Source organism: Lingula anatina, chromosome 4 (genome assembly GCF_051362555.1).
Source record: "Lingula anatina isolate TDL-2025a chromosome 4, LinAna3.0, whole genome shotgun sequence".
NCBI lineage: Eukaryota > Metazoa > Brachiopoda > Lingulata > Lingulida > Lingulidae > Lingula > Lingula anatina.
In genome coordinates this window covers 18,362,306-18,385,748 of record NC_141770.1, presented here as the reverse complement: position 1 = coordinate 18,385,748, position 23,443 = coordinate 18,362,306, and the positions used below count along the sequence as shown (strand labels likewise).

At 37.9% G+C, this 23,443-nt stretch overlaps 2 protein-coding genes across 2 annotated transcripts; both read right to left on the bottom strand.

Annotated features, from left to right (window-relative positions):
• Window positions 1-655: 655 nt before the first annotated feature.
• LOC106162203 (GTP-binding protein Rheb homolog 1-like) lies at window positions 656-8,423 on the bottom strand. The gene is made up of 4 exons (XM_013539384.3): window positions 7,596-8,423; window positions 6,359-6,441; window positions 1,991-2,177; window positions 656-1,552 (listed from the first exon to the last, which is right to left on the bottom strand). The coding sequence occupies exons 1-4, from the start codon at window positions 8,032-8,034 to the stop codon at window positions 1,299-1,301; spliced, it is 963 nt and encodes a 320-aa protein (XP_013394838.1). The 5' UTR covers window positions 8,035-8,423; the 3' UTR covers window positions 656-1,298.
• A 7,852-nt stretch (window positions 8,424-16,275) lies between these two features.
• Window positions 16,276-22,496, bottom strand: LOC106158634 (ras-related protein Ral-B). The gene is made up of 5 exons (XM_013534710.2): window positions 22,047-22,496; window positions 21,252-21,343; window positions 18,771-18,862; window positions 18,250-18,424; window positions 16,276-17,858 (listed from the first exon to the last, which is right to left on the bottom strand). Exons 1-5 carry the CDS (start codon window positions 22,295-22,297, stop codon window positions 17,605-17,607), a joined length of 864 nt encoding a protein of 287 aa, XP_013390164.1. The 5' UTR covers window positions 22,298-22,496; the 3' UTR covers window positions 16,276-17,604.
• Between the last annotated feature and the right edge of the window lie 947 nt (window positions 22,497-23,443).

The following is a 23,443-nucleotide window of genomic DNA, read 5'->3' as shown; positions in this document are numbered from 1 at the left end:
CGTTTTGGTTTTGAATATAGTAGGGTCTAACGTCTATTAAGTGCCTCAAAAGAAAAGTTCACTTTCTATCTCTGCTACTCTCTATACTCATCGATCGCATACATGAAAGTAAATACTTTGAAAGTTACATAAAAATGCGATGAGAAGAAGAAAAACCTGTTATGTACTAGCTAACGGAGACAAATGCATTCGGAAGAGTATAAAATGTCTCTCAAGTCGAAGCAGGCTCAACAGATCGAGAGAGAGAGAGAGAGAGAGAGAGAGAGAGAGAGATGTGTATCGATGTTCAAAACGATTTTTGATGTTTTTGGTGTCCGTTTAACTCAAAGTCAGCACAGTTAACACAATCTCTATGCTGCGTTGTTCTGTACTATTTTGACACGACGTTGAAACGTTTTGTGCTTCAAATATATATTACGATCTGATCGAGCCATAAAAAGACTTACACGACAGACGGAAGTTAAGTTTGCAAAAGAAGAGTTTAAAGTGAATAATATCTATAGACGATCCGACAAAGCTCGTACATGCTTTCATAGTGTTCATATTTCATCACATCCAATATCTGCACGGCATTGCTGAGCAGGATACGGATGACAATGGCGTAAATTTTTCTGGAGTTAAAATACTTTGCAAAAATTAAAAAAGAGAAGTCGACTTTGTCTAATAACTTATAAATATGGTTTATTTTGCGACACGGTGGAACAATACAATAATATCAAGGAGCTATTCATGTACACACATATTCACACGTTATCGTGAACAATTTATAAATACGGAACAAGATAAAAATGGTAGAAAGTGAATTAGGTTAACAGTAAATAAATTTCACATCTCAGGTCACTTGAAAAGGGCGCTTCGGTAAATGACTAATTTAGACGTTTTCAAACTGATCAAGACTTTGTAGTCACCAGACCGCTAGGTAACTCTAAAGTAAACCAGCCAATTCAATCTATGAAACATGTTCTACCACCCTGATTTTCCGAAGCCACTTATATCGGCATGTCACTGACGGCAATATGGGTGAGTTTCCAGTGATCTCTGAAATCCAACGAAGGCCTACACTTGTACGTAATCCAATTGTCTTTCTCCATGAGATATTCTTGAAACCTCAATGTTTTGGTTGTGCCGTTCTCGTTTGCGGCCCCACAAAGTTATATTATCATGGCCTTTAAAAGCTGGCCTCTCTCTCGTTTCTGCGTGTTGAAACAAGATTAAAGCCCAGCGCACGTTAAAGGTAAACCTCTCACCGGGATGTTTCGGTACATGATGCAGTCCTGTTTTCAATTAGTATCAGCATACTAAAGCATGTAGAGATTTTCGCAAGATTTCGAACGAGAGGGCATTTTCTTTTTGAACAGGCGTCGAACTAGGCTTTTGGGACCCTTCTTCTTTTTCTTGTTGGTGTCTTGCTCTTTGGCGGCGGCCTCTGCCTCTGCTTGCTTTAGTTTGATTTGTCGGAGCGTTCCCACTAAGAGCTCGTCAACGTTGTATTTCAACAGGGCTGACGTTTCTACGAATTTTGCGTGTTCGGTTATCGCCAGTTCTTTGCCCACTGGTAAAAGTGAAAATTAAAATAAAGATAAATGGTTCGGCAGATGCTATGTATGCTATGCTATTGCCAAGGTAAATACAAATGAGACGCCAGGTAAAGTCACGTAAAAAACGAAGATATTGCAAAAACACCTGATGCTTAACTGATTAAGTAAGGCGGTATCTTGTTTTGTGTGTGTGTGTGTGTGTGTGTGTGTCCAAGCGTTTTACTAACAGAAAGTAGAATTGTCCACACGAACATATATGTTTTCAGTTTTACTCCGATCATATTCAACATGTTCGATATAAAAGGTGTTGTCTATAGACGGAATATAGGATACAAATGAAATGATTCGATCGAATCCCAAAGAGACGTACAAGTACACGATGATCGAAATTCAAATTACCGAAAAAAAAGTTTCAAAGCCACACACATAAAAAAATCGCTGAAACAGCTCACCTTCTGTGGAAACTGTTCTCTGTCTTTGAAGATCGGTTTTGTTGCCTACCAGAATCAGAGCTACCGAGTCCTTGTACAGCTGCCGTAACTTGTGCAAGATGTCTTTGGCGTAGCGGAATGTCGAGCGATTTGTCACCGAATAAACCACGATGTAAGCATTTATGCACTCTTCTGCACCCACTGTCGTCTGCAAGAAAAGACATCAATATAATAATAGCAACAATTTGCCCTATCTGTTAACTCTGCATCATTTGTTTAATTGGATAGTTTTTTGACAAAATACTAGACTCCAAATCATAGTTTTGAACCTGTTTTTCAACTACTTCACAATTGGGTTGTTATTCGTCAAAGCAACACAGGGATAACTAGGGCCTATATATCTCATGAAAATGAAGAGAAAACTTTATCAAATGCCACGTGCACGTCATATGCATATACACCACGTGATTGTCAGAAAAAAATAGTCTTGCCAGATTAAAGGTTTAAAGAAAGAAAAGAAGAAGATTTAACTTTTGTAAAAGAGGTGTTAATGAACTCGTTCGGACCAAAAAAAAACTTTGAACTCCAGCTATTCAGCAATCTAGCTTGTTTGTTAAGTCGGATAAAAGACGTGAATAAAAGGAAAATTTATAATAAAAAGCCGTTTTAGTGAAGCATATGGTGCCACTAAATTGTCCATTTTACCTTCAATCATACAGATTTCGTATGACGTCAATTACTCGTTTAATAATTCAGTGCGTCTAATAGCGTGTCCGATTCGTATTGATGAACAACGACTAGGGTTTCACAACACAATTAAATATATATACACTGACTCAGCAACACAAAGCAACACTATAAGTTTCTGCTTATTAACTTAATTCCATTCCAAAACACACGCTTTAGATAAAATATCAGTGGAAAATTGGAACTTTTCTTTGTGCATGTTTCTTCATTTGTGCTTCATATATTTTAGAAAATAATGAAAATTTTCCACTGAAATGTAGGTAGATTCAAAAAAGGAAAGTGTACAAGATCTGGAGTTTCCTGTTTCCTTGTTGCTTATTCAATTCCCATGAATTGTGCCTCTGTTACATTCAATTGTTTTTAGCAAGAAAAGTCTGAGTTCAAACTTCGAGATATAGAGTTCCTGGAACCACTTTCACTTCGCCTCTCTTAGCTGTTAAGCCCTAAGTATGTGTGATTTGGATTAAGTTAGATTTTTTTCAAATTATACATGTATAATTTCATTGTATGTAAGCATCTATAACTTTGTCTTAAGATTATGTTGTAAAGTCTATTTAACGCTTTTGCATTTCAAACTCATACGAATGAACATATTATTATTATTGCCGTTTTTACACCTGAAGTCAATAATTGTATATCATTATTATTATTATTATTATTAATGAGCAGTAGACATGAGTACAGTGTAATTACAAAAGGAATGGAAGTAACCAAGCGGCTACTTTTGGAAGTTAGCGATAAGACGATTATTCTTAAAACAGACTGGATGCGCGGCTGTCTTGGTCTCTAATCAAGGTTCTGAAAACAGATAAAGATAAACGACCAATGCAAATACCGCTAACCACAGAGAATAAATCTCTTGGCACCAGGTGTTTCCCAGGATTATTGCAACCCTTTCAATGCCTCTAGCCAAGCAGAGTAAGATGATATATTATTGACAGCTTATTTACCCCGAGTCGAAATTGTGCACAGGTTAGAGAAACGCGAGAAGAAGAAACACGTTATCTACCGTGACGCACTACTTACATTTTGCACAAGGGTGGTGTGTATTAAATAGTCTCATATAAAGTAGGGTCTCGCTTTGGGTGGTAGTTAAAAAAAAAGACATTTCAGTTTCTACTTAAGGAGACAGTCACTTGATTGCAGCCCTAAATCAGCAATCAACATAATGATCTGTGAACGAGATAAAATATTCTGCGAGGCGCGTTCTCTTTAAAAATTTATTAAACACTAAAATTGTTTTTGTGAGAACCAAAAAAGGGGGGGAGAACGATATTGCTTTGTTAGGAACCTTGATTCTCAGATCGGTTGGACCCTCTATACCAGGGCGACAGATATTCACAAGATATTCACAGATTTGTCTTTAGATAGATGGACAGTCATTTGATGCTATACTGGCTTTTTTGAAAATTTGCCTATAATATCTGTCACCTTTGTAGAGGGTAGGTCCGTTGCATGCCAGCTTTCAAATGTTAAACTTAATAACATATTGACAAGTATGCTTATGCGCAGAATGCTGTCCCCGACAGTTATCAAGACATTTGCGAGAAACCGAATATTTAGGCTATATGTACACCAGCAGCAAGAATTTCATTTATGGACAAATAAACGTCAGAAGATATATGGACGCATTAATCAAAAAGCGTTTGATGATCAGTTAATCTTGAATAGATTAAATTCATCAAATGGATATCAATCAATGTATCTATTTAAGAAGGACGCTTTGTTAGGCTCCCTAAAAGATAGTGACAACCTAAGGACGCTTCAATTGTACGTGAAGGCTAAATATATAAATAAATAGAAGGGAATCTGAGGTATGATTTGGACGAATAAAAGCTTAAAATAAGTTCTGCTTAGTGGTGATGTTTGACTAAAATTGCTGTAATAAACATAGTTATGATGAGCTTTGCTCTTGTTTTTGAGTATTTCCCCCTCGTGCTTTGATAGATAAGAAGTGCTGTTTTCACGCCGGTTGTTTATCAATTCTCCTTGCGTTTTGGTTAAATTATGTATATTGTAAATTATCAATTTTGTTATTTGGCTGACAAACAACCGTTCTACTTATTCACTGCAATTGATTTATCTTGGATCAAAGTTGACGTAAACTAGGGTCTTGGTGGGCCCTAGATCAAAATGAGCGATCTTTCGGGTTAGATTCCTTCCAACCAACTCGAATTCATTTGCAAACCAAGAGTGCTTTCAGACCTTTAACTAAGTAGATTATAAGTGACGGTTGCCTACCCACAGCTGGAAACATGCCTACGATGTGTGTCCGACATCACAAGAAGCCGCAGGTAGATGATACATGTGTGTCGAAATAGAAAAAGGAAAGTGGACTTAAATGTTATATGAAACTGCTGCATTTCACGAGGTTGTCACTATCTTTTAGGGAGCCTAAGCGACACGCCCTTTGTATATTTATATTAATTATACTTGAGATAAGTGTACGCTAGAAAGCAGTAAAAGTAATAACCTTTGAAAGAATTAGAAAAATTATTTGGCGACCCTAAACTTGCTTTTTTTTTTCATATCCGTTTATTGTACAACCCCCCTACCCCCACACACACACAAAGCGGTATGCAAAAAAGGAATGAAAGTAAAGAAGAAAAAAATAACAATCAAAGATCATATGAACAACAAGATGATATGAAGAAAGACGTTACCAAAAATACGGACAGGGAGTGTTGCGCCTCGGAACTATACATGTACCTGTTCAAATACGAAGAGAGATTGATTGTGCCGTCTGCACAGTAAATGCCAACAGACTAAAATACGTGGATCGGTGGGGTTTTGTTTTGTTGAGAAGGCAAGCGAAAATAATCTTTGAGTGAAGATGCGTGGTACAAGTACTTTTTTATGGGGCTTATTTTATAACCTGTTGAAATGCGAGACTATTTCATTGATTCATCATGTCGGCTGTTGGGATTTATCCAGCAAACGACGTAATTCATCAAGTCGTCTGCTAGATTACGACAAAAGATCAAAGTAAAACTATGAATGTTGTATAATGCAATGAATAGGTTAGATTAATGATCGACAGTTGAAATATTTGGGGGGGGGGGGACTTAATATAGTAAAAGGATTGCCTTTTCGGAAGCGTGCTGAGATGGTAGTGACGCATAATGACGCAAAAAACGGAGACTGACTCAGCGCGCCATGCTTTTAAAGTTTTACAGGTAACGATTCAAAAATGCTGTAAATTTGCGCATTACAAATTACTGACAAAATAAGGGAAGAAAGATGAAAAGGCAGACAAGATAATTGACTAACGCTTTGCAACAGTTGCATGGTATTTGGGCCTCTGACTATAGATATAGTATACCTATGTAACACATGTTGGATGCTGTGTTGGGCTGTCATATTTTTCGTTCTGTACTATAGATAGAGAGGAAAAGGGACAAAAAGTGTTGATGTACGAAACACGAGTAACGAATTTCGCAAAAAGGGTGAAAGATAAATATAATATCGTATATAAATATAATAAAATATAATAAAAATAAAGTAATATTTTGCCTCGCAATCGACGAGGACAATTTAATGTGATATATATATATATATGGTACAGGGATGGAAAAATGTCAACTTGATCCTTAAAGCAGTAAAATTTGGGATAACAAATACATTTTTTTACTTTATACATACCAGATTGGACTGCGGTTGTAGGAAACAAATCTCGGTTTCCTCGTTATCTAACCCGACCACAACCGATGCACCGTGGTCGTCTCCTGCAAATAGACAGAAATAAGAATAATTAATGGGAAATATATTTGCTTTAGTATCAATAAAACAAGGGCTTACATAGTCTGCAGTAGTTTATTGTGGGATCTGATTCCGGTTTCTCAAAAGAACTTAAGGTCAAAAGCTGGTCTTAAAAGTTCTTAAACCTAAATTTTAGTCGAATTTGACCCGAGATAAATCAGTGGCAATTCGGTTAAAAGGAACAGTGCGACTGTTTTATATCCAAAAAATGGCCAATATGCTCAGACAAACGGCTACTTTATTATAATAAACTACTATGGATGTGCATTTATCCCGAATGGAAGTAGATCAAAGAAATGGTAAGTTATGGCCAAGATATTCGGTGACTCCGGCTCCAGGAGGAAGCGTTCTTTGTTTTTGACGTTGCCCACTTCGGCAAAGCTATTACTGGCGGATTGGCAATTCTTCACATATTGGACAACAGATTCCTTTTATCTGATGTTATTCTAAAGCAAAAATCGTAACAAACTGCATATTTTTTGCAACGGGAAAAATAACTGCTCGCAATTCAGTTTTGCCATTCAAAAACAGAATCTATATTTTAAAGATTAGCACAAAGATTGCCTCTGAATTTCAGGGTGGTTCAGTAAAACGATGCACATAGATATGTTTAAATATTTAGTCTTTGTCTGTTTTATTTATACTTTTTCTTCCAAGATGCAGATTTAACACAGCCATTTCAACCAAGGGAAATGCATAGTTCAGTGCAAATATAAGAGAAATTTTCGAGATACTGGTTTAATGCAATGACTGGATATCAATACGCAACATCAATCTAAAGCAAATCTAGTTATATGTGAATGGAATTTAAATCGGAATGAAGATTTATCATTGAATAACCACATAAAAGAGGTACTTTCTTCATGCTATGTGTGCGTTTGTATCTATATGGACAGCTATTAGGCCTACACTGAAACATTTGCTTCATGTGGAATAGCCTTTCCAGCTCGTTGCTTGTCTTACTTACTTAGATATATACACCTACGATAGATACAGACTGACTAATAAAATGTGATCACATAAAGCACTTTCACAATGTAATATATTCAAGACAGGGGAAGGATGGGGAAATTGCAACGTAAATAAATAAATAAATAAATAAATAAATAAATACACATACCCATCACGAAGGGACTGGAAAGGATTTTATCTGGAGCGGGGGTGGTCGGAGAATCTAAACACACGGATCTGGACGTTGCAAACTGACGAACGAGAGTGCTTCGCCCCACTTCGCTAGCCCCAAGAAGATATACGTATCGTTTCGGTGTTGGCTCTGTGGCCTGTACAGCTGATCCATTGGTGTTAATATCAAGGGATTTTCTAGAATTTAAACTTTCCATAGAGTCCGTGCTTGCAATGGATCGCCTTTTGAAAGAGTCCCCACGTCCGAGTAGACCTTTGCGGGAAAGGACGAACTCTCGCACCACGTATGTGTCCCCATCTTGAATCTGTGGTTTTTTCCTTGATTCCAAGTCGCTTACATTTCCCGCTGATCTGGAGCGCTGGAGATTGTCTCCAGCGTTAGGTATTTTCAGAAGGGACATCGCCATCTCCGGCATATCTGATATTCGCAGTCTCTTTTATACGGTTTCTCGTTCGAAACGCGTTTGAACACGGTAACGATTCACCCACTTTCTGCTGCTTGTAGCGTTCCCTCCTCAACGCTGTTGAGATATACCGGTTTCTTCCAGAAACTACGCTGATTCAATCGCTGTCGTTATATATCAATGCAGAAGAATAGGCTAGATTCCCTCTTCAAAGCCAAGCTCTAATCGTAGAAAAGTGAATTAAGATTGGATGTCTATCTGCAGATGCGGTTTGATTTTCTCTGGAATCACTGCAAAGGTATCGCGGCAACAGAAGCAGCGTTGTGTTCGCCTCACGTAATTGTTTTGCTGTGCTGTTAAGGTTGCTCACCCGTCTTGTCTTCGCGTTTTCTGGAAAAGTTCAAGGCTTATATACATACATTGGCTAACATATATGTATTACAGCATGTGCTATTTGTGAATCATGACTAACTCCGTGTAATAATAGATAATCGCAGAGATGCGAAAAAATGCAGGCCATGGCTAGGTACAGGGTGTATCAAAAGAATCTGATTTAGTGATAATACTGAAGATATGTGCTATGGGAACATCTTGTGTAAAATGTGCGAACAGCGTTCCAGCTCAGGCAATAGTAAAAAAAAAAGCAGATAGAAAAACAAACAAACAAACAGACAGACAAACAAACAAACAAAAACAAAAACAAAACAAAACAAAACAAAACAAAACAAAACAAATAAACAAACAACAAGCAAGCAAGCAAGATAGATAGATAGATAGATTGCAGTGTAAATATGCGGCCTGGATGTAGTTCAAAGAATCAGATCTGCATCATAAATTTTTGTTACCTTCAAATCACCATTTAATGCCTGGCGTCTCCACGGACACGAATCGTTACTTTAAAGGTTTTTTATTACGCATAACTCTCTGCTTGAACACCTGGGTCAGTTGTGGGGTGCTTGAAAGCTCAATGAACTCTCCAATTACTCGTAATTGTCGTTGATGAATGGTGTCCGAATTTTCAAATTTGAATCCCCCCCCCCACCTCTAAATCATTGCCTGTGTGTGTGTGTGTGTGTGTGTGTGTGAGAGAGAGAGAGAGAGAGAGAGAGAGAGAGAGAGGACAATACCCTTCCCACTGAAAACAGCATATCATTCACACAATTGAAAATAACATGGACAAAAGCCTACCAGCAAATACGAGTCATTTCGTGACCCATCACTACAATTCCAAACATTTTCAATCCCCCTGTACTTCACTAGGTGGCGTATTTCCCATTCTTTAGCGTGCACCGTGAAGCACCAAGGATTGGTCCGACTCAGCGCCTACGTACATCTACAGCGTCATGATATACACGCAAACGTCAATATGCTTTTATATAGAAATATTGACACCCTGCGCGTAGTGGTTACCTAAGATTCGTTTCTTTTATCAGTATGTCTCTGCTGTTTAATGTTTCTTGTGCGGTTCCAGTGATCTCTGAAACTCAGGGCGTGAACTTTACATATATACACACATACACGGAAGCCTATACACATATACACGCATACACGGAAGATTATACAAATGCCAGTACATGTACAAGGAAGCGTGTCAAAATTGTACATTGCATTAAGACGTTATTATAATTAGTTATGCTAATTAGTTTATCGAGTTGGTCAGTTTTTGTTTTGAAAACCACTAAGTATTACAAATTGAAGGGAAAATAACAACCAGGAATCGTGTATGTAGCTATGTGTTGTGAAGATCATCTGTATAAAAAACTTATACCAGAAGGAGAGAGAGAGAGAGAGAGAGAGAGAGAGCTCGTATTACAGAGAATTTCATGTCAAAATCAGTTTCAACTTAGGCTACTGATGCTCTTAAATTGGGTTTGATATTTTCTGCCTGTCAAACTGTAAATGTATCCCCAACTTCTTTTTCATGGGCTGCATATTGCATTTAGAGGATATCATGATTAGTTATGTTTATCAATTACTAATTGGCAAGGAATCTCAGGCGAGTTGAAAGAGCCACTGTTGATGGATTACAATATGCCATCAAACTGAAATGTCTGTAAAGAAAGAATGACGCATTTGTATTTGGATCCCACCTAACGCAACGGGAATCTTGTCTTTTCTATCTACAGTGTGTTGTCGATGTTTTAAGCAATACTGCATTGCTCTGTTTTAAAAAATAACTTTTGATTTGTATTGAGCTAAGACTGTTTAAGTCGGAAAGCCGACTTAATAAAGTCGACTTTGTGATATTGGTCTAAGTGCACTTTTCGACGGATTGATCAATAATGAACTTACGACATACGACTAACGACATTCTGTTGTCACCAGTGCGAATAAAATGTCATTGGAAAGCAAACAATATTAATAATAAAATGATTAAGGCATGAGAAGCTCTATATTTCACTTTCACTCGCGAATTCTTTATTTTGAGTTGACGAGGACAATGACAATGATATTAAGTACACAGGATTGGGGAAATTTGTTGGCATTGTTTTTGACTCGTTTCGCTTATTATACTGCTTCGTAGGGTGGAGATGGCAAGAAAACGGGAAACGGCCAGAGGTAAAGGGGATATGTTGACCTCTGCACCCCTACTTGGATCCACCGTTGCTTTTCATAAAATGGAATGGATGTCCAAGGTCAACTTCTCCGACCCATCATTTAAAATGCTATCAAAATCAAAACGAATGTTCTAGATACATCTACCGATAGCGTCTTGTCTGGCAGCCTCTCACCACAAAGTGCGTGATTTTGAGCTTTATTGGTATTTTGGATAAGAAATGTAATTAAATTGTCATTAAATACCATCCCGAAGTCCTATAAATCTTATAAATCACCAAACTTGCTCTATCTTCATTTTAAAATGTTAGTTTCGTAATAAGATTATGTCCAATATATACATAGATATTTTTGCATAATACCTTTATCTATAGTCCTGTATATAATAAAATATATCATCTTTATAGAAAAGTAACCTCTATATACATTGTCCAGTATAATTAGATAATTATACATAAACCTCATGTATAAAATTTAATTTCTTCATGGGACAAAAACAGCCATCTGTAGGCTTTGCAATGAAGTTTAAATTCCCAATGTCTAACTACAATTAAACGTATCACAAGTCGTGTTTTTCCCCTAAAGTTCAGTCGGCCTAACTCGGTAACATACCTTTTCATTACGATTAGCTCACCACAGAATACCAAATGAGCAGCACGTGTGTTGTCGATGAACATTGGCGCTCTGTACATTCTGTTACATTGGCAATAGACGGAACAACAGAGGGGGTAGATTGACCCAAATTGTCGAACAAATAGGCAAAAAGATGGGACAAAGAGGAATCTACTACCCTCTACCAGGGCCACAGACTGATTTTTCACTAAATATTCACATATATTTCACGTGTATTTCTGCACGTGTTGGAGAAAAGTGTACATAATTAATCTGCAGCCCTTGTAAAGGATAGGAATCTACTACCAATCACGCAATTAGCCTGTATAAATAGAACATACATGTACTGTATATTACCTTACACACTGTATGTATTTTAATGCCCGATAAGAGTTAAGTAGACAATTTCAAGCATAAAGTCACATTCAAGGCTTTAACAGAGTGAACAATCTTCAAAATTGTTTAACCTCTCTTGAGATATTCCGTTCCTTTGCTTTTTTTCGATGGATATTTTCGTTTTCTTCCTGCTACATTCAAAATTAATATCAACCAAATGACCCTATTCCCACAGGTCTGACTGGCCTTTAGAAAAGAAGCTTAATTTAGAAAAAGACCCGGAAGTTGATTTGTACATGTACATTACAGAATTCAGCAAAGATCATACAAAAATCAATACAGCAACCAAAATAGGTACCAGATATTATCTGTGAGAGAGAAGCGAGAAACTTAATTCGTCTTTCCACGAGAAGAATTTTTTATGCAGTGGCATTGTATAATTCATCGCAAACAAACATATTTAGTGCAAACTAAGAATCTACAATTTAAGTGATGGATTAATGATAATGCTGTACACAAGAAAAAAATATCAGTAATGAAATTAATTCCAAATTCTTGCATTGACTTGATGTTGATGGGTACCACACAGTCCAACTTTGAAAGGCTGACCATCAATTCTTTGCAAAGCTACCTGAGGTTTATAGCTGTCGCTGTTCATTAGAGTGGCAAATCTACCTTTGTTGCTAAAATTTTCAAAGTTTTGACTACTTCTTTTAAACACAGAGTAGAGATCACGCCGCAAGTTGGAATACAAAGAAGGAAGTAAGAAACCAATGTTATCCAAAACCGTGTTACATAACCATTGCTACGAGTGTTTGTTTATCTGGCAATGCAGTCGTGGCCTTGAGGAATCGGACTTCATTTTTTGTTTAGGAAAAACAGCTGTTGAGGGAAACCGTCCAAACGTGTACCTAGAGCACCCTTGATAATGGAGAAGTTGTGATGATGCGCTGACGGCCAGAGGGCATTATTTATTTATCTGCTGGAAAAGATATGCCCGTGAGAAAATTGCGTCTTTGACCAAATTAATAGACATCCATCCATCGATTAGATCAAACGCGCAGGTAACAGACAGCGGTGCCACAGTAGTTTACATCAGTCTCTCTTTCCGAAAAGTTCGCCTTTGATCAAAATTCCAAGATGCTTTATTATTTATGAGTAAATGACGAATATATATGTTAAGGTACAAATGGCCATGTAACCGTTTTGGATCTAAACACGCATGCCAAAACAACAAATTGTATATGAATTTGTCTTTTTGGGCAGATTCGTATTTTTGAAATAAAAACTGCTCAGGAAGTGTAGACACTGCATGATAGTACGTTTAACAATGTAATATCATGCTCATTTCATGCATGGAGAAGTGATGCATTGCCTGTTACAGGTGTTTGTATTACCGCATCTGATAAACGCTGTACATACTGCGCAGAGGTACCATCAGTACCATTTAGCCTGTGGTACAGTGTAGTTTTAAAGGTTTCGATTGGGTCTACTTAGTGTTCAGTCGATTGTAGGCGTAATGTGCACGTAGATGCCAAACACAATGAGTGATGAGTGCACAGAATGCTTTATAAAGACGCTTACAATTAGGTTCAGGTATTAAGGTATTATACATTTCAGGACGACCGCAAAAAGAAAAAAAGCCCCTTGCCGAGCTTCCGAAAAGAGATGAGTGCATCACATGCTGGGTACATATGGGGCATTTATTTCTGACAAGCGTAGATATCAAACGCATTTAAATTATTTCAGATTTATTAGTATTTGTGTATCATACCCGGTTATATATATTTAGCACATTTAGCGCATTTAAGTTTGACAAACGTACAAATCAGACGCATTTGAACCATTTCTGATCTATTAGTTTTTGTACATCATACCCAATGAGGGCACGTAGTATTAAAGAAGGCGATATATCATTTTAACTGAGAGCACACTCGACTTGAACGGTGCCAAAAAAGAAGAGAAAAAAAAAACCCACAGAAACTACTTCTTCAAATGTCTAAGAAACGCCAACGATATGCACTGGATATCACCCTGCAGGGCATAAGGAAGTTGCAGAAAGCCGTATGAATAACGTTATTGTATAATGGGTAATCGCTGATGTATTCACTAATGGCACAACATGTTTTTCCTGCAAGGAAGTTTTCACGATTTATGTGAACAGAACAGCTTTATGACAAGGTCGAATTTCGATGCCTACCTGTACGGAATGGCTGGAAATTTCTTAAGGTCAAAAGTAATCACTGGTGTACTTTTAAGTCGACTAAAGGGGATATTTAACGTTTACATCGTTTATATCCAAAGTTTTCAAAAATTGAATAGTGCTCAAATTAGTTATCAACAATATCGTAGCATAATATGAATCTATGCCAAAAAATAAAAATATAATAATAATGATAATGATAACAGACCATTTTATTTGGGTTAGTTGCCAATAATAGATATCTTAATATTGTATTTGTTTTGGCGTCTATCGAACAACCATTTCCTATTGATCGAATTGGATATCGTGGCACAATTAACCTCGTGCATCTGTATGGTTTATTTTGACATAACAAAGTAAACGTGTACTTTGCGCTCAGTATGCAACAAGAACATAATGCCACAGGTAGTTATACACGGTATGTGTCGCTGGTGGATCCAAAAGTTTGCGAAGAGAAGGGGGGTGCCACAGGGGCGGATCGAGAAATATTTTCTGACAGTCTTTCAAATTGTATCCTTCATTTTGACTGTCTTCTGACAGAAAATATTAGATGGCCGTCAATGAAAAAACCTGACCGTCTTCCAGAAAACCCAGAAGACGGCTTTCGTCCGCCTCTGAGGCACATGTATAAAACATATATGATTTCCTTCAATCAGCAAACATACAGCAGCACCTACCTCTCCACTCCTACCCCTAAGAAAAGATATAACAAGCAAAACGAGAAAAAACCAATCGATTTTTCATCCATATGCCTTATAGATTTCTCTTAAAGTAAGATAATCTAGGCTACTTTCTTATTATTTTTTCCTTGAGTCCCTAACTAAACCTCAACCTCCTGAGTGAAAGCCTGCAAGAATATGGCTGCAAGAGCTTGAGCTTACACACTGTTGCCGACGTCAGCTGTTAAATCAGTGCACAGGCGTTCAAATGTCAAGTGAAAGATCGGCTATTACCCGATCACCCTCTTCAAAGAAGATGTAATAGACCAGAAAGAGAACCTAGTTGACCGATAAGTTTTCAAATTAAGGCTCTGATATCTGGCGTACGCTAAGAGCATGTCCTTATATCAAGTGTTTACAGCGTCTATTACAAGCTCTGTAACCCGCTAAAGGCACTGATTAACCTCTTCTACTGTCTAAGCGCATGCTTTTGAGTAAATGGAAGAGTCGATCAGGTCATATGTTTTGTCTTTTGTACAGTAACACAATAATATATCTCAACATTGGAATTGAGGGAAACTGAACGTTGATCAGCGTTAAGATGTAGTGGCTTTCACTATATTTATCTTCTACAGTGTACATTTGTCATTTCAATCACAGGTTCATCTGAAATTGTCCTATAATTGATCATGCTCGCAAAAGTCGCAAGACAAGTTTAAAGCGACTTTCAACAGGTTTGAATCTGACAAAAAAAAAAAAAAAAAAAAAAAAAACATGACGAGAAAATGAAGGGTTTTGATTTACAGGAATAGTCCCAGTTGATGGATGTTCCTCAGGATCTGCTTTATTGCAAGAAATTGATTTAGTTGTTTTTATAACAAAACAACTCGATAAAACGTGGTTGGCTTGGGGTGTATGTACCTTTTTCAGTACATGAGTACTTTTGTACCTTATACAAAGTGAGTTACAAAAGGGAAAGCTTTAATCAGCTTTCGTAAACGGCAACGTTAGGTACGTTCACAGTCATATGTTATCTAACAATAAAAGATGAAAAGTTATCTAGCAATAAAAGATATAGAATTGTTAACAATAACAAATAAACAATGTTGTCATCTGTACACATAGATGGCATTGGAGCATTTTGAAGTGCACAAAACACATGAACAACGAACTGGCTAAAATAACGAACATTCAATGTTACATCCAGAGGGAGAGGCGTAATGGTGCCAAACCGTTTTCTGTCTTTCTGTATATTTGTGGAGATAAGCGAGTCAAGATTTTATTTGTTGCCCCTCCCCCCCCCCCCCCCCCCCCGCTCTTACACCAAAAATGTGGACCAGCCAGTGATGATAGCTGTAATAATAATAATAAACTGAACAAGACCCTTGACTAAAATCCAAACAGTGATCCCCTTAGAACTCCTTTTTTAAGTGGTAGAGATAAAACCACTGGTAAATGTTTATCCAAGTGCGTGAGAAACGGCCTATCTGTCAAAGCTTACCCTGCGACTGGCGAGTTCAGTAAGGGCTTTCAAATCGGGTCGTTGGGTTTCGTACCTTTCTAGACACAAAGGCACCATCCACTGCATTTTCTAAATCATCATTACAGTTAAATATCCTTGTGATTTGATTGCAAACTCTCTACCTTATTTATGTCCAACTTCTCAAAGATGGTGATTTTCAAAAAGACGTTAATGGCAAATTTTCTAATCAAAATTCTAATGAAGAATCACCGGCAAATAGTACCATGGCAATTTGGTACTGTATCTTAGAGCTTCAAGCTGCTGTATAAGCTGGTCCTTTGACTAGTGAGAATAACGAAATTGTCATATGGTATATTAATCTAAATCACAGTATTAATAAAATAAAAGAGACATAACAAGAGATGTACATATTCTCATCATTTATTGCAAGAAGGTGTCCAACTGTACAAAAGTAGAAATAGTTATTGTTTGATAAAAATAACAGAATTTACAAACTGCATTACAATTCATCTACATCATTGTGATTCAACCGTGATGTTCTGAAGTTGATGAAGTACAAATGGCATTTAGTGCTCACTAGCACGCTTCACTAGGTGAACGTCGAAGAGCTTTTGCTCTAAAGGTTTCGCTACTGTGTCCGCGTTTCAGTTTCAAGACGGACGCTCAACTTAACAAAGAATCCATCTAAATGTGTCAATTTTCAAAATGAAGTGCAGACTTCAAAGTTAACACAAACGAGTTGCCAGGACAATTGTTCTAAAAGAAAAGGTTTGTTGCAAATCAATGGCAAAAGCAATATTCCAGGACAAATACTTTTGTCTGGCTTATCGATATTTGTAAAAAATGACTGCAAACTCACTTGCTCTAGTTTCCCTCGTATAATCAATAGTGCGAACTTATCTTTGGTGCATAATACAGGTAATAAACATTTACAGAGAATGGTAGGGAAGCTGTCCTATTATGGAAAAGTATTGAAGAAGAAAAATCTGTTCCTATGTAATGTGACTAAGCTACATTATAGCCGTGCACTCATTATCTTACCCGCGGCTCAATCAACAGAAACAGAACCATGCAGCAATGCTGCCCTAGTAGATTGCAACTTAAACGTCGCATATCTCAGTAGAGAAATGAGCAATAGGTAAAACGGATACACTAAGTGACATAAAATCGATAAAACCTATGGCGTCAACAGCGCGATATGATGAAACGGGTGAATCACAAATACAAAATGAACAATGTGTTTGCTTTTGCTAAGACAGGTGAATGAACGCGCTTATATTATTCATCAGCGCAATTAGGATAATTATGAAACGAAACGGAAATGGATATGAATTGATGGTATCTGCATGTACGGGCGGCTTTCTTGGTGTATCTTTATACATGACATATTCATATAAATCATATAATAGGCTTGGAATGTTTTAATATTGAGATACAAATATCATACATATATGTACAAGGTATCTGGTGAAACAATATAAAACTGGCGCTGGAGATTGCCAAATGGCGGGGAGATATAGCTTTCTTAAGATTGCATAGCATTTTATGTGACATATAATGGCACTTGTTCGTATAAGATTTCCCATCATGGTTGCAATATAGACTTTGACTCGAAGTCACCATAGGAAATTGCAAAACGTATTCCTTTATAGTCCAAGCAGATTTTGTTTCTGAAGGCTGTCATGGAATCTCTTTGGACTTATAATAAAATTCATGTTTTGTCCACCATTTCTCTAATGCACGTACAGATCCTCACACGACTTGGATTTCGATGAGTTTCTTTTAAGGAAACGTTTCACCAGTCCTTTCGCTCCTTTGGAAGACGATTGTCTGCTTTTTGGCGATAGTTTTACGTCTTCCATGTCCCACTTCTCTCTTAACCGAATCTGGGTCAGCGTGCCTACCAGTAGTTCGTCAACGTGGAAGTTCAAAAGTACGGAAACTTCGATAAACTTCGCTTGGTTGTCAAAGGCAAGTGTTCTGGCATCTATAAAGTGAAAAAATTACTTTTATAATACTTTTAAAATTAAGGGCTACAGTGATAATAGGACTGAGCACTAAACGCATATTATATACAATATTCATTATAAGCTTATTGAAAAGATTTTATGTAGAAGGCTTCATGTGCCAACCGCTGAACATAACACCTCTCGGTTGAAATGGTCAGCGTTTTCAGCAACCACTACTGGTATGACGATTTGTGTATCTCTTTATAGCCCAATAATAAGCATAAGAAGATATTGAAAATTGGCGGACCCATTTTGCTTTGGGAAGAGTTGGTTTTTCTGTACATCCCGAATCCGGATCCGCCATTTTGGCAACGAGAAGCCATTAGAAGTCCAAACAACTGTAGTAAAGGCAACTATCGTATCGCCTACCTTCCACCGGTACTTCTCGTGTTCTCTCTAAGTCACTCTTACATCCAACAAGCAGCACGGGTTTTGACTCTCCAACACTTTGGCGGAGGCTGAGCAGTACGTTGCGGGCAAAGCGGAATGAATTACGGTGGTCAATGCTGTACGTTATGATATACGCATCCGCGTACGGAATTTCCTGTAAATATACGCAATTCAAGAATGTTATATGATCTTGAATTTGGAAAATTAAAATGAAAAACACAATCACTACAATGACCTAAAAAATTACTTCGCCACCACCATTATTAAGGCACGGCTAAGTGGGTTCACATAATAAGTTAAGTTATAAATTTTGAATAATCAGTGATTTACAGAGTATGAATCATATTTGGACTGGGAATTACTATTCGCTTCCATTGTAAGTTGAACTGGCTGGTAAAAGATAAGGTCAAAGTATGTTACAGTACCACAATACATAACGTACGATAACACATTTCTTTTGTTTGTTTCAGAAAAGTACGTAGTTTGTAGCAAATCTGTACCTTTGTTTCCTGGCTTTCCACAAAGCACAGTTCGGCTTCTTCGTCATCCAGTTCTACGACCACCATGTTAGTCAATTGAGTTGATTCATCGCCTGGGGAAAATGGAACTAATTAGTACACGAAACAATCGTAGCATTAATATATGATTAGGCCTTAAGCTGGTTAATCCATCACCTTTCATTATTTCAACAAATCTAAATATAGAAAGACAATTAACCATTTCATCTCAGACAAGACAACCCGTTAATCACATTCGATTATTCATAATTAAAGCACAAAGATTCATTTGTGCTCGTGTATTTTTAGACAGGTCGTGGTTATTTATTATGCAGCAGTTTTTTGTCCAGTGTGTCTATTAAATCAGTTCGTATTTGATGCACCGTTATTGTCACATGTTTGTGGCTCCAGGATCCAAGTACTGTAAAGAGCGCATCTATTAGTCACAGGCAAAAGCTTAAAATCGTGCCTTAGGCCTAATGTTGTATATTTTCGGATCGAATCCAACCAAACTATAACTGATCGCGGTTTCAGTAAATAAATTAACTTAAACTACTCGCTTAATATACACCTGACTCTAAATTTAAACCATGGCACATGCAATGACGTCAGAGCTGTCTGCTGGTTGGGAACTTAATGTCAAAAACATCTGGGTATGCTTAACACTGATGGCAGAGACTGGGTTGGCATTACCAGTGCTCAAACCTCTGTCGATACATTAAATCAGGTACCTTGCAGCAGATGGTGTGTCAATGGGATTCCAGTAGCCAGAGTGCTATATTAATTTCACGTGTTACAGATTACTCCACAACAAGGCAGTTTATATACAAAAAGAGGCGCTATTAGCTTCTCGCGATTAAAGGGGGTGAACTTGTTAGAAGACGGCGCGGTTTTGTACCAACGCCTTAAACCGCTTGTCTTACCGCAGAAGCTTAGCTTGTGGCTTTTAAGAAGCACAGAGAGTGTTTTGATGCCAGAAAAGCGACCCGCCAAGAGAGAAGAGATAAAAATCCACACGTGTGAACTTCACCTGTTTTAATAAAGTGACTACTTTAAACAATGATTCATCCGTTTATAACAGCATTGGTATCTGCTCAAGGTCTGACTTTTCGTCCTTATCGGACATGGTCTACGACTTTTTGAGTAGCTCTAGTGAGTCAAAGCTCTCAAAATTAACCCTCTGAAATCCAGTACAGAATTTCATCGGTTATGCACTCACAGATACAATAATGGATTCTTCTTCAAGCAAAATCTTAATTCATCAGGCTTATTTGCTCTCCAACTCAGAGTTTCATTACAGTATTTCATGTATAAGAAGAACAAGTTTCAACAGAAACGTTGGAACCAATCTCTTTGACCTCTGCCTGGCGTTTTTGGATAGAGGGAAGGGAGGAGGAGTACTATAATCCCCAACTTACAAATTTAAAAAATTAATAATTACACCTGTAACATCCCTGAAAAAGGTGTCTTGTTAGACAGTGAAATATAAGAGTTGAAATAAGTTACGCTGTTGTTGCAAGAGAAATTGTTAATGCAACTTTTGAAACCCAGTGCCTAGTGTGTCTTTATATTCGAGACCAACTTGGATAAAATATTTCATGCTTTCAAAATAACTTTGGCATCATTCCCCAATTTTAGCAGATTTCGGATTCAGCGTACGGCCAAGTAATTTCCCTTCAATTTCGTTATTTCACAAGTCAAAGCACGTGGCGTGTGGGCATTATTATGATTGAATCACGGCGTTATTACCCTTCTACTTCAATATTGTAATATAAATTTCCATTCTTTTGTTTAATCTCCCATCGATTTCCCATCATCTTGATTTCATCTAGGCGTCTAAGTGAAGCTCAATCAATACAATATTCTAACCAAAACAGGACGCGTTTAATAATAACTGCTCATTGTTATTGACAAAAATGCTATTTTCAGCCTCGATAAAAGCACTGGATATTAAAATTTCGAAATTTCAGCGGAAACGGTACCTTGTTGTTTGCTATATTTACCACTGATTTCCAACTGCCAGATATATTGTTACTGACAGAAAGTTATTTCTAGCGGCGTTAAAAGCATTACATATTGATATTCCACAAGTCTGAATACCAACGGGATATTTCAATGAGCTGTATTTCCCAGTGGTCTCTGCTAAAATACTTTTATTTTCGCTCCCAACCTCTCTCTTACTCTATCTTCCTCTTTATCTATCAGTATTCACCAAGGAGAATAATTTGGCAGTTTAAACCTGTCCAATCTATCATAATCCCACACGCGTTTGTTTGTGATATGCAACGCACTTACAGTAGAACACAAGTGAAACAGTTAAACTTCAAATAAGTACAGCTCAGTCTCACCCTCTCTCTATCCCCCCTTTCCCCTCTCTCTCTCTCTCTCTATCCCCCCTTTCCCCTCTCTCTCTCTCTCTCTCTCTCTCTCTCTCTCTCTCTCTCTCTCTCTCTCTCTCTCTCTGTTTGTATGTTCTAGACTTACAAGAGTCGGTATCACTGCTATCGGATTTGGTGAGTTGTGAAATCAGAGCGCTTCTTCCCACACCCCCTGAGCCATACACAACGACGTGATGTCTGAAATAATAATAATAACAAGTATTTAAAACCTCCCTCCACATTCTTCTCAGCGCAGGTTGTAATATACAGATTAAGATTTACATTTCTTAAACAATCTCAAAAGTCACTATGAAGCAATCAGCACTGAGGTGGGACTACTCTGCGAACTGGTTCACTATATTGAGGGCAATGATGCAGTAGATGGCAAGCTGTAATAATTGTCTGCAATTTCAGACCTGCATCCAGTTCTAATTCGATCGAGATTTTTAAAGGCAAATCTGGTATTTTCAATAAAATGGATCTTAATGGTGTTTGGGCCTTTTGCTCTGGATTTGATGAGAAAAAGAAGACGAAGCAAATTGAAATTCATGTCCGGTTTGATCCACCGTCTCTAAGTCACGTAACATTATTTTTTATACAAAACAATTGAATCACCTTTTTATTTGTTCTAAGTTCGTTACACTTAAGACTAATGGTTGGCAAGTTTCTGATTTTGTTATGAAATTCAGCAATATTCTCTAGGAATATATTTATACTCTTAAAGACTATCTGCTGTCTCTGTACGAACGCCAAGGATCAGCTGGTGTTCTCAGTGCATTTCTGTTCAAGGTTCCACTTTTCTTCCAACTACATGTACACTGACATAAAACCGAGCATCAGACTAATACCGTGACATATATTTTGTACTTCTGTTCTAATCAACACAAATGTATCAACTCACCTGCCGCTGAAATCTTTGCAATCTGTCAAATCGGGCTCGCTGCAGACGCCGCTGTCACTGGAGCCAGTGCTGATCACAGAGCGTCTCTTGACGGAATCGCCCCGGCTGAGAAGGCCTTTACGGGATATAGAGAAAGATCGAACCAAACAGCAGTCGCCCTGCTGTTGTTGCGGCTGAAAGTCACGGTTGATACCGAAATCGTCGTAGTTAGCTGTAGCGAGAGACATCTCTGAATTGTTATTGAACAGCATATCGCGTAGACACAGTTCAGGTATACCTAAAAGCTATCAACTTTTCGTAGATATCAGTAAGCTTGAGATGCGATTGCGTCTTTTGATCTCTGTTTGCGTTTCGATTTTGATCTCCATCGCTCAGGTCTCCAGTTTATATACTTGGCAGGACCGCCCCTTGACACAACTTTCCCTTTTGCCGAGCAATGAATCATTCTTCCTTGTGCCCTCTCTGTGGCCTGACTCATTCACCTGGCAGACAGGTCTTCGCAGCTGTGTGAGAACCGACTCGTCAATCCAGTAAGCGCTTACCCCCAATGAGAGCGCACCGAGGCATTGACGTCACCACGACGTCACTGCTACGAGACAGGCTTGCATGCTGCTGGTTGTGAAAAATTGGCGAATGTTAAAAACACGTCTTTCTGCTTAAACTTTCTTTGGATGGAAGTTAAGGCCACTGCTGTCATTTCTTTAATTGTGCTATTTTAAACGCGCAAGCGGAACTCAAAGACGCACACAACCAATATAAAACACAGCAGACGGATGGATAAAAAAAAAAAAGCCCCCCACACATTTCAGGTTCGGGCGCCTCATTCTAAAGCACGCGTCCATGCCACGAGAATAAACAGTGACATACGAATTAAAACAACTTCTACGTCTGCCTGCAGCACAATATTGCATTTTGTCCTCTTCACTTACTCATTTCTATGCTGTGTCCTGAAAATTTTCCTGGCAGGTTGTTATACCTAGCATTTGTCACAAAGAACAAGCGTCACTGTAATTGTCGAACAAAGAATGTGATGCTCTAGCAGGTCTATCAAACAGTGGTTAGTGCTGAAACAACATCTTTCAGTAGCCTCTTGCAGATACAGGATTTTGCCTGTGAGGAGAGGAGGCGCAAAGGGATCAACATTTTGCCTAATTTTATTCGTCATTGGGAGCAGGGGGGGTGGGGGGGGGCGGGGGTGAGGGTAAGAACCCACCGTGCGGCCAAATGTGTACCTTAAGTTTTTATTAAAATTATCCTCGAAGTCAGAAGAGGTGTCGTTTTCGAACACTATCAAAATGACTTAAGTACCTGGTAATCTGGTAATAACTGTAAAACATTGAGCATTTAATTCTTCTGCGAGCGAATCTGTAGACTATTAAGTTGTGAAACTCGAATGA

Excerpts from the sequence above, each read along its gene's own strand:
- LOC106162203 (XM_013539384.3), bottom strand. The coding sequence starts at position 8,034 with ATGCCGGAGATGGCGATGTCCCTTCTGAAAATACCTAACGCTGGAGAC. Across the intron at positions 6,442-7,595 it reads TTCCAGTCCCTTCGTGATGG|GAGACGACCACGGTGCATCG; the intron begins GTATGTGTATTT and ends GTCTATTTGCAG. Across the intron at positions 1,553-1,990 it reads GAGAACAGTTTCCACAGAAG|TGGGCAAAGAACTGGCGATA; the intron begins GTGAGCTGTTTC and ends CACTTTTACCAG.
- LOC106158634 (XM_013534710.2), bottom strand. The coding sequence starts at position 22,297 with ATGCTGTTCAATAACAATTCAGAGATGTCTCTCGCTACAGCTAACTAC. Across the intron at positions 21,344-22,046 it reads TGCAAAGATTTCAGCGGCAG|ACATCACGTCGTTGTGTATG; the intron begins GTGAGTTGATAC and ends TTATTATTTCAG. Across the intron at positions 17,859-18,249 it reads ACGAGAAGTACCGGTGGAAG|ATGCCAGAACACTTGCCTTT; the intron begins GTAGGCGATACG and ends TTCACTTTATAG.